The 15,689-nt window shown below is 41.4% G+C and overlaps 1 protein-coding gene across 7 annotated transcripts in view; it reads right to left on the bottom strand.

The window, feature by feature from the left end:
* Positions 1-15,689, bottom strand: part of FBLN2 (fibulin 2) — a 107,290-nt gene that overhangs the window by 20,465 nt on the left and 71,136 nt on the right. For all 7 annotated transcript variants that reach the window (XM_075762663.1, XM_075762666.1, XM_075762668.1 and 4 more), the window contains 6 exons: positions 15,552-15,663; positions 12,152-12,281; positions 7,886-8,072; positions 6,248-6,454; positions 3,637-3,753; positions 3,084-3,185 (listed from right to left, as the gene is read on the bottom strand). In XM_075762663.1, coding sequence (XP_075618778.1) covers positions 3,084-3,185; positions 3,637-3,753; positions 6,248-6,454; positions 7,886-8,072; positions 12,152-12,281; positions 15,552-15,663 — 855 coding nt within the window. The remainder of the gene's footprint in view (positions 1-3,083; positions 3,186-3,636; positions 3,754-6,247; positions 6,455-7,885; positions 8,073-12,151; positions 12,282-15,551; positions 15,664-15,689) is intronic.

Consider the following 15,689-nt stretch of genomic DNA (forward strand, 5'->3'; position numbering starts at 1 on the left):
TTACAACCGAGAGTTGTATCTTCCATTTTACTGGTGATGCCTGAAGTTTATCTTATATCAGTCACAATCAAACTCTGTTATAATGTCATATGGACAGGAGAGGAAGAAAGCGAATAAAAGGAAGCACTTGGCATCTTCTATAGTACCTTCTGCCAAAGCAGCTGACAAACATGCATTAATGTAGTTTCAAAAGCTCCTGGGAGATGTAGAAAAGGACAGATATTTCCCTACTGCATAATCCAGGAAAAACATCAGGGGATTAAATGGCAAGATTTTCAGTGGCAGAAAGCAAGGGGAGGTAGCTCCTTCAGCTGCTCACTTACCAGACCTTATATTCAGAAATGTGGTGTGTGCAGCAGGCTCTGTGAAAGCCTTGAAACCCGCCATGCAGACTGTGGCCAACTACAAATACCATCTTCCATCTCACAATCTGATAGTTTCTCTGAAAGTTATCCTTCCTTCCAGTGGTGTTCTCTCAGCCATTTAATTTAAACTAAATAATTTCATTAGTTTTTCATGCTTACTACTATCTCTGATTAAAAAATAAATAATGATTAAAAAATAAGTCCAATTTTTGCAATTTAAGGAAAATCCGGAAGGCAGTAAATCACATTTCTGCTCTAAACTATGACAACTGTATAAACTTTCCTGCTCGTGCCCTCATGCCATATGATGCTCATTAATAAGATGAGATCATAGAGCTTTAAAAGATAAGAACAAAACCAAAGTTGTGATGGTTAGAAAAACAACCTTATAAAAGTAAGGAGAAGGACAGGGGTGGAAGAAGGCGAATGTGTTCACATGTGACATTGTAGTGACAGGCACCGCTGCTTTCATGAATGGCTCCAGGTTTCCAGGCATTACCACACAGCACTGCTGCAGCTCAGGTGCCTCCAAGACCAGCCGCTAGAAAAGTACCCCAGATGGAAACTCTTTCATAAGCTCAGGCCTTGGCTTTTTGAAGCAAATTAAATCCTCATAAATACACTTGTAAAAATAGATTAGTTTCTTGCATGAACTTAAATAGCAGGGATGATACAGCAGTTATGATGCATCTTTGACTTTTATACAAAGAAATGTGTGCCAGAATCAACGAAAGACTAATCTGAATTTTAAAATTCCAATCACTTTGGGATGGACCTTTTCCACTGCCTGGATTTCTGCAGCTTTCTCGAGCTATATTGATGAAATTTTGCTGTTCCATGATGTCTGGGGATTGACACTGCCCAGAGAGATCAACCGCTATGTTTTCTTAGTCCAGTTCAATAGTCATCAGTACTGCTGTGGTCATCATACCTATGAACTTTTATGACTTTTGAGCAAAGTTATATGTATCCTGAGAATGTATTGCTAGGGAAAAAGCCAAATAGCGTACAACTCATGATGTTAAGTGGCTGAGCAAATGGTGCACATGTGTTTTTACTAACTCATATTGAAATGTCATACGCAAAGATGGCCAGAGAGCCTTTTAGCACAAATGGTTTAAATGCATTGCAGAGCATGAAGAATTACAATGCTGTGGTGAACGGCTTATACCTATCATCTTACCAACACATTTTCTATGCCTGTTGAGTATAAAGCCCTCTGCACAGATCACTCTGTGGTTGACACAGTAGAATGATCCCAATGTGTTCACACATAATTGTCCTCTGGAACAAGCGTGAGCACCTGTGAGGCACTCATCCAAATCTATATCAACATGTTGCAACCAAAAGGGAAAAATAGAACTCTATTAGAACAATTTCTGAAATGAAACAACGCTTCTTTCATGCTGGAGATCTCTAAACGAAGTGCGTTGGAGCTACCACATCAGCACCATGCTATAATACACGCGGTGTTACACTGAAAACAGGGCTGGAATAAACCCTTGGAGATCATCTAGTCCTTGCTCACACCCCTACGCTTTTGTCATTGCAGAAAGAGCCGTTCTTAGAACAGGCAGTCACACAGATGCAATGCACACTCTTTGCAGGAAACCTGTTTCAGTGCACCACCCACCTTACCATCAAATGCTTACTTTAATACAGATTATAAATGTGCCTTGCTACAATTTAAACTCACTACTTCCACTGACGTTTCTGAATGCTTTCACCTCCAACAATTGCCTTGAAATGCCCCTTTTGATTCTGACATTAATTAATCAAATTAGTTTCCACCACACTTGAGTAAGCAATGCACAGTGAATATTTTATCTGGTGATATTAAATTCCCATTTTCTTCACAGACTATCTGCAATTTCATGAAAAATTATTTGTTATCCAATAAGATCGGAGATTAAGAGGGATGTGGATCACTTGTGAGCAATTCTGAGCATCAGAGGCTTCTCCTTGCATTTCACTGCTGGCTGTTATTGCTCCCATACTTACAGATTTATAATTAAAGTATGTCACAGGGCATTGCTTCTGACCCCCAATCTTTCCTGGGCAAACATACCCTTTGTCACTACCCAAACACATCCATTTAAAATGCATATAATGTGAATGATCATGATGCAGCTTTGCAATTCACTGTTCATCATTGCGCAGGCCCGAGCTTCAGGGCCACGTGAAACCCACGGAGCTGTACCAGCTCACACTGGCACACTCTTCCTAGCAGTGAAGCCTCAGTGAATCCAGGTTTTCAAAGCAAGCAGAAACAAAACCAAACCAAACCAAACAGGTGAGACACCAGCGCTGTAGCTCTGAGGGAGTTCCTCAGGACAACAAATAAGTCCACGTCCTGCTAGCTGCTCCCATTCTCAGGAAGAAAAGCTGCTGACTAGACAGACCCTGGGGAAGAACGACAGTGGGAATACGAACCAAGAGGGCTGAAAAAAAGCCTGGAATGTCAGAGGAAAAGAGCACAAATCCAGGCTTGCCTTCACCTGAAGTCCCCAGGGAACAGGCACACTGGATAGACATGCTTCAGGAGTTATCTGTGAAGCAGATCTGGTATTCCTTCTGGCAAATGGTCTCTGTACTGCCATTGCAATTCACAATACTGAAAATAAGGAGCCCTTAGAGAAACACCTAGGAGTATGGGATCAATAAGATCTATATAAAAGTGTTTTAACCATGTCTCTATGGTGAACCTGAACCACTTACCTTCGCAAGAAATCCCATCAGCCATGATAGTATATCCAGACAAACAAGAGCATACAACATTTCCTTCCACGATATTGCAGATGTGCTTGCAGGGGCCATTATCTATACAAAGCAAAATTGCAAAATACGTTAGCATTCACAACACCAATCAGCTGAAGTTACGAACTTCCAGGTCATCCAAATATAATCCCCATTTAGGCAATGGGGAATGCAGTTTGTAAACAATCCGTTCAGACAGCCCTAATCACTACTTACAACCCTCCTATTACACAGACACACACCTGTGCCACTCCTACCTGTATTGTTCACATTGCGCTGCACAGCTGCGCTGCTTACCTTAAACTAAATAGCAGGTGTGTAATAACCCTGAAACCAGAGTAGCGCCTCAAATTACTTCCTCAGGTTTCCCCTGACAATTCCTCAGCCTTATGCCAGAGGTAACAAATCGAGGATGTGTGCTGAATCAGATTGGCGAAGGGACGTGTGGAATTTTATTCAGGCTCTCTAAACATTCCTCGCTCGTCTGCATCTGCAGTTTACACCTCCAACATACCTTTACACTTATCCTGCTCTTCTTGTAAGGACACGATGAGAAGAGGCTGAGAAGGAGAGGCTGCTGGAGGGATGGTGGCTTCTGCTTCCAGCCTTGTCACCTGTCCTCTGTCAGGGTCTGTAAGGCAAGGGAGGCAGAGATGGATCAGGGACAGCATCACCCCCACCGGCACCCCATGACAAGGGTCCTAGTCCCATTCATCCCGCTCCATCGTGGTCTGTAGGAGGAAACATTTTGGTGACCTAGACAACTGTCTCTGCACGGAGGTGAATCGTCAGTTTTGGATGCTGCAATCTGTTTGATATGAACAACTGCCCGACAGCACGCACACACAGAGCACTGCAAGCTAATGGAGACACTCACTAACGTCGTGAATACAGATCACGGAGCTTGGCTGAAAATTACTTCTGTAAACTATTGCAACACCTAATGAATCAAACAGAAAGTGTTAATTTTATTTTTTAAAATGCTGCTATATCATAAAGACAGCGGTTGTCTTTCATTTGGTGTCTGATAAAAAAAAGCAGAATCCAAAACAAGTCTTTAAACTTATTCTGTACGTCCTATTTCAACACAGACGAAAAACAGACACTCACCTTTACAAGCACATGATACTCTGAAATGACTTTTACACAGCCAAGCGGAAAACATGACAGGTGCTATCTGTCATTAAGATTTTCAACAAACAGTAACGGTAAAGGTATCAGAATAGTTAAAAAAAACCAACAACCTCTTACATCAATAAGAGTAATCCAGTTTATCAACATCATCAAAACAGAAGCCTAAATCCATAAGGCTAAATTCTTCCTTAGGAGGGATGTGTCCTATTCCTATTGATTTGAGTTCAAGTGTCACCTGGAGCAAAGTGTGAGCCACCAGACAATGGCAACATTAAATGATGGAGTGTGATTGCAATATGGGTTTGGGGTACAGGAAGAGCGATTTCATTTAAAAAAAAATAAAAATCACAGACATACAGTGGGCTATGACACAGAGGCAAACACACAGAGGCGAGACACCTGCCTGTGGCATATCCTGAATGATTTCCCCAGAAAGAGAGCAGAGAAGCTAGAAAAAGCTTTTGAAGTTTCATCCATGTATGTTTTCTCCTTGCCTCACGGAGCCACTGCATGAACATCGCTCATGAAAAAATGTGACACGTTTTAAAAGCCAAAAGTTAAATACAAAAACATTCACAGTCCAGCAAAGAGCAGGAAACGTACTGGGACAGGTACAAATACAAAAGCATTGTATCAAGTCACAGGAGTAAAAATTACCAGCAGTGTGAGATTTCAAACTGTCTGGTGTGGGTCTCCACATACAGACCACACGACAGAGATGTGCACATGCGCAAAGGAAAAACGAGAAATGCAGGGCCACCGTACCCATGGCCAGGTGGAGCACATACGGTTCAGCCAAGCGTAGCGAGTGAGGTGCCCAGCCCTGCCATCTCCCTTGCCCAGCCTTTCATTTGACCCGGTACTCCACGATGACAGCGGCACCTCGCTCTTCCTACATGCCTCAGATGTCTCACTAGCAGTCCCCTACCCTCGTCGCAATCCTCTACCTCAGCTGAGCTCTGCAAATCCCTCTACACCTCTTGGCACAGCCATAAGCACTGCAGTCTCGCACATCTGCCAAGAATTCTGACTACCCAGATACAAGATGTATTAACACAAATCTGCACTTTGACAGAGTTAGTAATGGGAGAAGCAAAGTAAAGGAAAACAAAACCACACGTATGCTCCAGGTGAGTGATCAAGCCAAATTTTGCAGTGCTGAAATAAGAACCATTTTCTTTACCTCTTTTGGATTAGGCCCCTTCCTCAGAATTTTAACATAAACAACAGGGCAGACAGCTGCCGCAGAAACACTGTCAAATACATTATTAATGTAAGCGCTGTAATATCACGTCAAGAAGAATGACATAATGAATGCACATTGTTTGGCTTGGGCAGAAAGCGCTTGAAGTCTAAGGAACTTTGTCATTGGATGGCAACACTTATTTTCCTTGTTAAATAACTGAAAGCACTTGTAACTAATATAAGGTTTCAACTTTTTGGGTTATCTGATTTGAAATCTTGCCATTGGAGAACTCCAGACATCAAAACAATTACAACACAACAGACTTTCTTTTCAAGACTTCCACCACACTAGATATATTTAGATTTTGTATCACTGAAAGATGTTAATGATTTTAGATAAAAATCAAAGTTCAGGAAGCAATGCTCTCTGTCTGAACTGAGCAAAGTTTATCTAAAGGAAAGCTAGCTCTGAAATACAAAATGACTCTAAGAAGAAAAGGTATTTCATTTTAACAATCTTTACAAATCCTCTTCTGAAAAGTGAAAACAGACTTCATTCGAACACACTAAATCCCACCCTGATCTCATGCCACCAATACACAAAAATAAGGCATAATTAAGTTTTCCTAAATGGTTGTTTTTCTTTACATTATTAACCTGTCCAATTTCCACAGAAAATAGCCATGCATCAGTACCTATAAAAAACCTCACAGAAACTACAGAGAAACTAAAAGAAAAGCTTGGTAGACGAATGCAGGAGGCACAAAGACACCATCATTCAGGGTGTTTCCTGCTCATTTTCTCACCTGGAGAGCAGCTGGTCCCATCATCTTGCAAAGTGAATTCTGGAAAACAGGAACACTTGTAGGAGCCCACGGTGTTTATACACAAATGCTGACAGAGTTCCCCACCATAGATAAGACATTCATCCAGGTCATCTCCAGGCAGGTTATTTGACAGCTCAGCTTCATTACTGATGGACAAAGCTTCATTGTGATCTTCTGTCTCTGAAACTACAACAGAACAACACTTGCTGGTTCTCTGAAAAGTGTTTTGGCATTAGGACTGTACAGTATGGAGCATTTGGTCACACAAACTCCAGATACAGGCAAATCTACCCAAATCAGTTACTCCAAGGACAAGAGAAAATGAACCCACCCTGAAGATAACAGCATTGTGCCAAATGCAGGTCCACTACCGCCTTCTGTAAGGCTGGAGGGACGGACATTTTAGAGGACACACCAAGAAAAAGGGTGACCCTGGGAGGTCACGGGCTCACCTTTCCCACTGACTACTAACACCACTGCTGCTGTTATTTGAACTAAGGTATCACATTGAAGCCTCACCTGAGATTGGTCCCACTGAAGAACCACACTGAATTTCTAATTTCAGGAGAAAAAGTTATCCAGTTGGTTTGGAAACTCTTTTCAACACCACTATTAATTTATTAGCTGCTTCTGTACCTAGCATTTCAAACATTCTGGGACCCACTTAATAGTGACATGGCTATTCTACTTACTTCTTCTGAACACTGGCAAAAGCACTTCTTCACTTCCTGACCAAGCTTGACAAGACTTTCTGCAATACTAAAATGAATTGTTCCACAAGTTTCTCAGTCAGCTTTTCTTAAACACATACACGCAAACTTCCTTGCTCAGTGAGGTCTCAGCTAGGTTGAAATAAACCCTTACATTTGTTGGCAAGAGAAAATACATGTGCAGCTCATGAGAAAAGAATGGACAAAACCTGAACCCTAGCACACGCAGGAGGTTACCATGCAACTCATGCATGACAGGTGGCTACAGAGTGATGCTAGAAGGAGCGTGGCCTTGGGCTGAGGGAGGAAATCTAGCTGTCCAAGCTCCAGATTTGTCACGCTCCCTTTGTCATGCCTCTTTGGCTGCAGGGATTTGACTTAGGTCTTTAGCATCACTATGCTGATATGTTGAAAGAGTACAAACAAATTTGTGGTGCTCTCTGGAGCGTGCCGTGAGAAAGTTGCTGTGATGTTCAGCGGTACAATAGGAAATCTATTCCCAGGATGTTTCATTGGTATCATAATCCATGGGACTACTTTGGCTGGAAAACACCCCTAATTTGCTTTATGCAGAATCTTTCGGGATTGCTCCTGCTGAAAGACAATGAAAGATTAGTGGCTGGTCTCTGTACTATGTGACTTGGGGCGGGGGGGGGGGGGGGGGAACCCAAAAAAAAACCCCAAACAAAACTCTAAACTACTAGAGAAGGTATGTTTTGAGGATCAGAAACACTGACATATTTTTTTCTTTTTCAAAACTGTTTTAAGAACAAAGCAGTATCTATTTGATCTGAGATGGAAGGCAACTGTGCTCCTGTAGCATTAGTCCTTACAGCACCTCCCCGTACGACCGTGTGAGGCAGAGACCTTATCTGCAATGTCTTACAAATCACAAACGGACACTTACCCTTCTCAGGTGTCACTGTTGGCAAAGGTTCAGGATGCTTTTTTATTTCTGGATGGATAAAGTGATCTCCCCCTTCGCAGCAGGACAGCATCACGTGACTGCAGGGGTAGCCTAGATTTATGTTGGACTCACAGGTTTTCCCCTCGCTCCTCAGTCGCAGGCCCAGATTACAGCAATCACAGCATTGCTGCAAAAGGAGGAGACCATCAGTAATGAGGATTTAATACAGTCCGCTTCAGAGATGAGCCCACACACACACACACCTGGAACCGACCTGCACTTTCTTTAACAGCAGAGCATCTGGAAAAGCACTTGGGGTTTAGACGTTCGCAAACATCAAAGCTTTGCTTGCACTTGTTTTTGCCATCCCTGCACACATGGGTCAACTGCAACCAGGCTACACACAAACTCGTTGTGACAATGATTGCAGCAACTTCGCATGTGAGGCAGTAGTGGTGCTGCACATCACCTCTTTCTAGCCTTTGCACACAGCCATTGCTTTGTACATAGTATATTCTAAACAAAGTAATACAGATCTATAGGTTGTCACGTTAGATCGCAAAAAATGGTTAGTTTGAAGCAATGTGAAAGGAATTGTAAATATCTTGCATGGACATGAGGATCAGCAGCAGCATCTGAGCTTTGTCGGTAAAGACTCTATGCTCCACTGCCCTGCAAACCTACTGTGACTTTTAACTACCTGACTGTCCTGGACAGCATCCCGCTGAGACAGTGGCCACAGAAAGGCCAGGGTATATTTTATGAGCTATTTGCCTTCCTTTTCTTTCCTGAGTGCATCTAAGCAGCAGCTTCATTGACGGGGCATCCCTGAAATGTAGCCTCTCTTGAGGTCTCCTCTGCTGCAGGTGGCAAGCAAAACCTGCGCTGTGCTTTACATACAAATCTATTGCACAGTCACAAAAATACATCAGATAAATTATATCAAATTCCAAAAGTCCATACTGTGTATGCATAGTGGATACCTAATCAAGCAAGGAAGCTGAGGAGCTGTAAGTCTCTGCTACGGAGACATATGGGGTCATAAGTGAACTGAAGATGCCTCTCTGGATTTAAATGTAAGTGTCCTGACATCCCTTATACATATATATTTAGATGCTTTTACCGGCAGAATATTTATAAAATGCAGAGTCTCTCCCTCTGCAACTCCTTTGATAGTCATGACATCCAGCCCAGCAGCACTCATTTAAGGTTTGCAGCTACATTGAAACAGCCTCTCCAAACCAAGAGAAGCAATTTCAGTCTATTCAAATATGCAGTCTACGAAAAGGCATCAGACACATAAAATGAAGGCCATAATTCAAACTGGCACCAGTTAGCTATGTCAACAGAAAGTCCAAGGATGGAACAGAAGAAAACTAAACTAAGCTCCTACTTCCCAGGAGAGAGCTCTCTGGCCTGAGGAGAGCAAATAAGAGCAGCAGTGTTGTAAGGGCTGGCCGCAGTATGGAGCTGGAAAGGAGTCATTTCACGATCAGCAATCCTCGATTGGCATTCCCATTAAATCAGAGTCTGTCTCCACTAGGGAGATGGGGAAACTTGTCCACTAACAGCTCCATCTGCAGAAACTTCTGCTGAGTCACTTTTTCAAGATTCAAACACTGTAGCTTTAGGGTTTCTTGGGCATTTCACATGCGGTATGTACGCCTTGCATGTTCAGCCCAGTACCTATGGCTAGAGCTCATGTTTCATGTCCTTCCTCTCTAATCTGAAAAGTCCACAAACATCCATCATAAGCAGTAGACGTTATTCACATTTGCAAATATGCACAGCCATAAAGAGTTGCCTTTATGTGCCCAAAGGCATGTTTGTGAAAAGTTTACAGTACAGGTCCTGAAGATGCTGAATTATTTTTTGATACTAACGGGGCTAAATCATCTTTTCAAAAGAAGTATTAAAAAATAATATAACTATAATTGATTGTAGTCATGCTAGAAAAGAGAAAAATCCTGTTTTCATCCTCCCCAAATCCAGAATCCCCAAGTTCAAAATTTTATGATCTGAAAATTCTACTTTCTGTAAATATTTTTAGTTTTGGTACAAATTTTTCAGCTTCAGTATGCAAGATAAAAGAATTTAAGGACAATAGATATTTTTACTGAAGTGCTGTAAAATATTGGAATATTAGCCTTGAATAAATGTTTTTTTTTCAGTCATAGTTTTGATTCACAATTTATCCCATGTGCAGGCACCACAGAAAGTATTAAATCAGTCACACACTTTTGGGTTCACATATTTTCCAGATGAATACAAGTGTCTCATTTTCCAGTGAAAAAATGTGTTCGTCGAAAAGTTCCTTCTGAAATGTAGAAACTTGAATGTCTTGATCTTCTATTAGCTACCTTTTGAAGTTCACCAGAATTCTACAACTGATTTAGTAATAAATTTTCACATACCATTTTTACATTGACATTGAGAAACATGCCTTGAGAACCACTGTTTGATTCACAACTTTCTCTGTTCCTCTCAAAAATACCTTTCCTGGAATCCAGCATAATTGGATTTACCATGGTGGCATCTCCATCCGCTACCAAAAAGTCCCTAAGCATGTGCTCTTTTCTTAGCGTAAATAACAGGTACGATCAGCCTAAGGTTAAGTGGTATTGAACTCAAGCTGCATACCTGGATCCAAAGAACTGGCACTGCTGCAGCCATCTTGAAGGAAAAGTAAGGACCCCACATCTAAAACGCCTGAAGAAGACCTACACATGTTTGTTACCTGGAAGTAAAACCCCTAGCGTTTAGCAGGACAGCGTAAGTGTCTTCCAAGGTCTTTGGGGCAACGAACTTATCTTTCCACATTCCAGACAAACTTCTTTGATTTATGACACCCCGACACAGCACTCACTAATAGTGGAGCAGGTCAGAGGAAAGACCGCTATACGCTGTCAGCATTTTCTGCGAGGTCACCTCTGAAAGAATCTTTAAGTATAATAAAATTAGCAAACCTTTCTTAGTCTCAACACTCTCAATACTTATTCATTTTAATTATTTTTTTCAAGCAGTAGCTGCAATGACTTAGGAGCTATAGAGGAGGGCAAAGCTGCTCCTTCACTAATTTTACAATTTCAGATGGTTTCTCTTGAAGGAAACCATTACATTGGAACTGGCACAAAGAGCTATTCCCCAAGAGTACGGTGTAACTCGTTTCAGTTCAGACAGGAATGATGAAGTTTTCCTTCTCCACTTCCTCCTGAGGAATGGCATGTGTGATAAGACTTACTCTACGGGTTGTGCTCTGCCTGGCATGCAAAAGACCCATAGTGAAAACCTAAGAATAATAACTCTGTCACACTTCAGAAACCTTAATGTTTTCTCCCAAGTGTACAAATTCTCTTTTTATTCTAATGATAGACTCCAGACCCAAGTAAATAATAGTTCTGAAAATGACAAATTGGCATAGCTAATTAAACTTTAAACTCCGCAGTAGACGTCCATGTATTCTGCTTTTCCAGTGAACAATTATCCGCAAGAATCCCCGATGTATAAGAACAGACAGAACTAATCAGTTCCCTGCTGAGACAACGGAAGCTGCACTTAAGCTTAGATATAGCTATGTAAATTATTATCAGATCAAAATGAATTCTGAAATGCACCCTTCTGGTAAAAACAAGACAAGCGAGCAAGCAAGATGCTGAATCTTCAAACTGGTTTAAATTGGTTTGGCTCCACTGATTCTCATAAAGCAAATCTCATTTACGCAAGCTGAGGCTGCAGCTTGTGATTTGTGATTTGAACCATTCGTTAATGGTCTGCCTTTATTTATGAACAAAAGCTTCCATCATCATCTAAAATGCTTGTTCCTCTAGTCCATCGTTTTGTTTAACTGAGAAATGAGGCTGCAATTCAACACTGTAGCCAAGCAAACTGTTCAGTATGGGTTTTGCATTATATCTTTGATTAAGTTTTGCCCTATCATTTTCTAAATTCTTCTACACCATAGACATAAAAACTAAAATGGTCTTTTCAGCTACTTCCAAAGTGAGGAAGCAAAAGCAATACAGCAAGGTAAATCTTAAAAATGGAGATGGAAATAATTCAAAACAACATTACTATGAAGTTTTAAAAGGGGCTGCATCACCAGGCAATTGAAACCTAAATGCAAACAGCATAATTTCCCTGCCATGTTCCTGCAACTTTATAACCTACTGTGCTCCATAATAATGTATGAATAAGTTACTGCTGAATGCAGGAAATGAGGACACTCCATATCAGAACAAAACCTATAGAAGTATTAGAGCAACTTACCTTATATGATGATCCTCCACAGGGATCGCTTTCCTCCGGTCCGCAAACATCTCCTTCCTTCGCAGCAATCATACCAGCCAGGCAGCTGTTCTCCTTTACGGTGGAGGCACAACACTGCTTCTGAGCAATTCTGCAAAGGATCACGGAGGTCAAGCGTTCACTGACATTGAGAAGACATCAGGATGGGATGCAAAAAACCCCAGACCTATTGGATTCACCACACATTCCACAGATTTGGTCTCTTTGATACGTGTGTCAATACTAGTATAACACAGACAGTACCGCTGACCTTTGCGGGATATATTTTTTTCCTCTCATTTCTAATAAAAAGATGTACTGATAAATGCTCAAGAAGTCTTGTGTTTAGGTCACTGCCCTCAAAGTCGGGTCACAATTATCTCTTAAAGCTCATCTATATCTGTGCAACAGTTCCTCTTTCCCTGTGTTTTGCTTCTCAGAAGTCTTCAGTAGGTTTTGGAAACAGAAAACGGACAGAAACCTTCTTCCCTGGAAAGTGGGGAAAGGGAAACGCATGTGTACACACTTACTTCTTCACCAACTAGAGGACGAAGCTCTGGACAGGACCTAAGGAAAGTGTCACATCACAAAACCCTTATAAACTCTCCTTTATAGCCCTGCAGATTGTAACCCAGAATTTAACCTTTCCTCCAACTTTGGTTATCAAAGAGAAGGTTATGAGGACTTGATCACTGGATATGAAGTACTTTGGCAATGTACATTTCCTATACACTGCTCTTCAAAGCATTTAAAATGTTAAAACATTTTAACAAGATTCACTGAAGGTTGAAATGAAACAGATAAAAAAATTAAATGGCAAATTCCTAAATGAAATTTAATAGATGTTCATTGAAATAATAAAATACTCTTCCCTATTAAAGTCTCCAGTGGATTCCCCGCTCCCCGCCCCGCCCCTTCAAAGAGGTATCTGCTTCTTTCGCTCACGTACAAAAGGGCAGACAAAATCACGTAGTCCCTTTGGCTTTACCCCATGACCCTGTCTCTCGATCCATGCAGCACGACGACTAGGGGCTCCCCGGGAGGGGTGTGTGTCTGGTCCTGGGACAGGGAAGGACCCCTGTGATGTGGAAGGGTGAGGTCTGAGAGCTGCAGGCCACAAGAATTCTCCTGAGGAAGTTATGTTGAGTACATGACCAGTAGATTAGGTGTATGTGACACAGGTGAACACGTTAAAACTCAGATGAAATAATATGAGTACGGGTAAATTTCTGTTCTGGACAGATTCGGTGGCATGAAGGACTTAAGTGAAGTTTTTCTTTTTCCAATAACCTTGATGTCTAACTATCTTTTGCTGATGCATTGTCACAAACCTATTTGCAGACCAGATCAATGAGTTGTTGGTTCAAAGAAGATTCAGAACATTTCTGCTTTAGGGAAAGAGTTAATGAGTTAAGATCAGTGAACTGACATCAATGTATTAACCTGATGGGAGTCTCAAACTGGGACACAGCATGGCAGCAAAAAGCAGGATTCATACTTCTACAGCTGAAGTAAATGCCACCCAGATAAACATTGCTCCGTTACAATAAACCACATATCAATTATGAGATAAAAACTACTATAACTGGGTCAGATGAGATTTCATCTAGCCTAACATCCTATTTCTGATACAGCCAGTGGTACAAGCTCTGGGAGTATTTTTACATCTGGCTATCAATTGACTATCCAAGGATTTCCTGTAACTTGCTTTATTTTCATTCATCTAGTTACTACACATGATCTCTTTTAGGTAGTCCCAGTTCCCATCCTGCAGTTAGTGTTGTTGGTCACTACACAGAGATAAGCCAAGCTGGCACACGAATGTCCAGTGACATCAAGATACATCAACAAGAAGCTTTATCATTTAAGGTTTTGCCACCTGAAAACCCCAAAATAGTATTTAGAGGCAACAGACACCTCAATCTGCAACCTCTACATAAACAATCTACAGCCTCAGACGACACATGGGAGGCTTCACTTATTTGCCTCTGCTGAAAAAATCAGTCCTCAGTGGTGGTCACTTGTAAAAGCCAAGTATTTATAGATAATGGTCCTGGTAGAAAAGTTACTAATTTTTACAATTAGTATCTATCTTCTACTTTCAAAGTCTTTAGATACTGAGCCGAGTTAGTGGCAGACTCTCGGGAGCTTGCATTACTTGCCGGCATTCTGGCACCCAGGTAAAGGTTTGGACATATGCGCAGTGACCAGCTCTGCACGCCGGCACATCTCCCAGTGGGAGCAGTAAGTTTTTGTCTATGCTTTCAAGGTTCTGCGGCCATGGATTTGAATACTTTTTTTACATGAAATGTTTTCATTACACAGAATATTTACAGATGGTTTTAAATCTTTAAAACAGGGACAGAACCGAAATTTTGAAAGTAAAACAACTCCTGATCTCTTATTCTTTCAAATCCCAGTAGATTCACAGGGACTGAAACATTTAGGATCCAGCTTTTTCATCTAAACCCAGTCTCAGATGTGCAGGTGTAACTCATTAATGTATTGGATTTGCACCTACTTAGGCCCAGGCTGGAATTTTTTAATCTGTCTTTACTTCATAGACAGTTGGTTTGTGTCAGTTATGTCATGCCAGATCCTAGTGGGGGGGGATTTTAATCTCCCAATAACTTCAGAAAGGTGCAATGATACTAACTTTGATAAAATCGATTATGCCATACTTTTTTAACACTGAAAACGTTGGGATCACTCTTAGTGAAATCCATCTGGCTTATGTTGCACCGTGTGAGACTCCGATGACTTTGCCTTCATCCCTCCCTAAGGCCTGTTTCAGACTAGGGGGGAGGAGAGAGAGATGGGATGAGTCGCAGCTAGTGTAATAAGCCGTCTAGGTTACTCTGCACCCATTCTTCTTTTCTCGCTGTGCAGTTTAAATCTGGCACCCTCCTCAGACCAGATGCTATTGACACCAGCAGCATTATCAAGGCGTATGGTCCCCCCTCCAGCTGAACACAGACATCAGAACCAGCAGCCATTCACACTGGACAATAAACACATCATTTAATGATATGGATAACTATTGCATTTAGCACTTGCCAAATAGAAGACAAACTCTGCCCTTCTATTTATCTGCAACTCCACAGATGCGCATAGAACTGGAAAACAAAAATTTGTGCTCTGCTCATATGAGAGAGGAAAAGAAACCTTAAAAGGCTTTTGTTTAGATTAGGATTTGGGGAAAGGGAGGGGGAAATCCTTCTTTCTAATTTGCCATGACATATTGCCAGTCTACCAGTAATTTATACAATGAAGTGAACAGTTCCCAGTCTCCTGAACATCTTACAAATTGTACAATCATTTGATTTCTTCTAAAGGGCTGCTCTCTATGTTAATCTAAAATGCTCAGTTTTGCTTTACGTACCTGCAAATATCACCATCCATTCCACTTACAGGGATTTCTGTGCACTCCCCGTTGTCTACAGCCCACTGTTGTCCAGCTCCACAGCAGCTCTCAATCAATTCCTTTGTGGAACCTGTATAAAACGTACACCCAGAATTT

The sequence above is a fragment of the Balearica regulorum genome, chromosome 10 (assembly GCF_011004875.1).
Source record: "Balearica regulorum gibbericeps isolate bBalReg1 chromosome 10, bBalReg1.pri, whole genome shotgun sequence".
Taxonomy (NCBI): Eukaryota; Metazoa; Chordata; class Aves; order Gruiformes; family Gruidae; genus Balearica; species Balearica regulorum.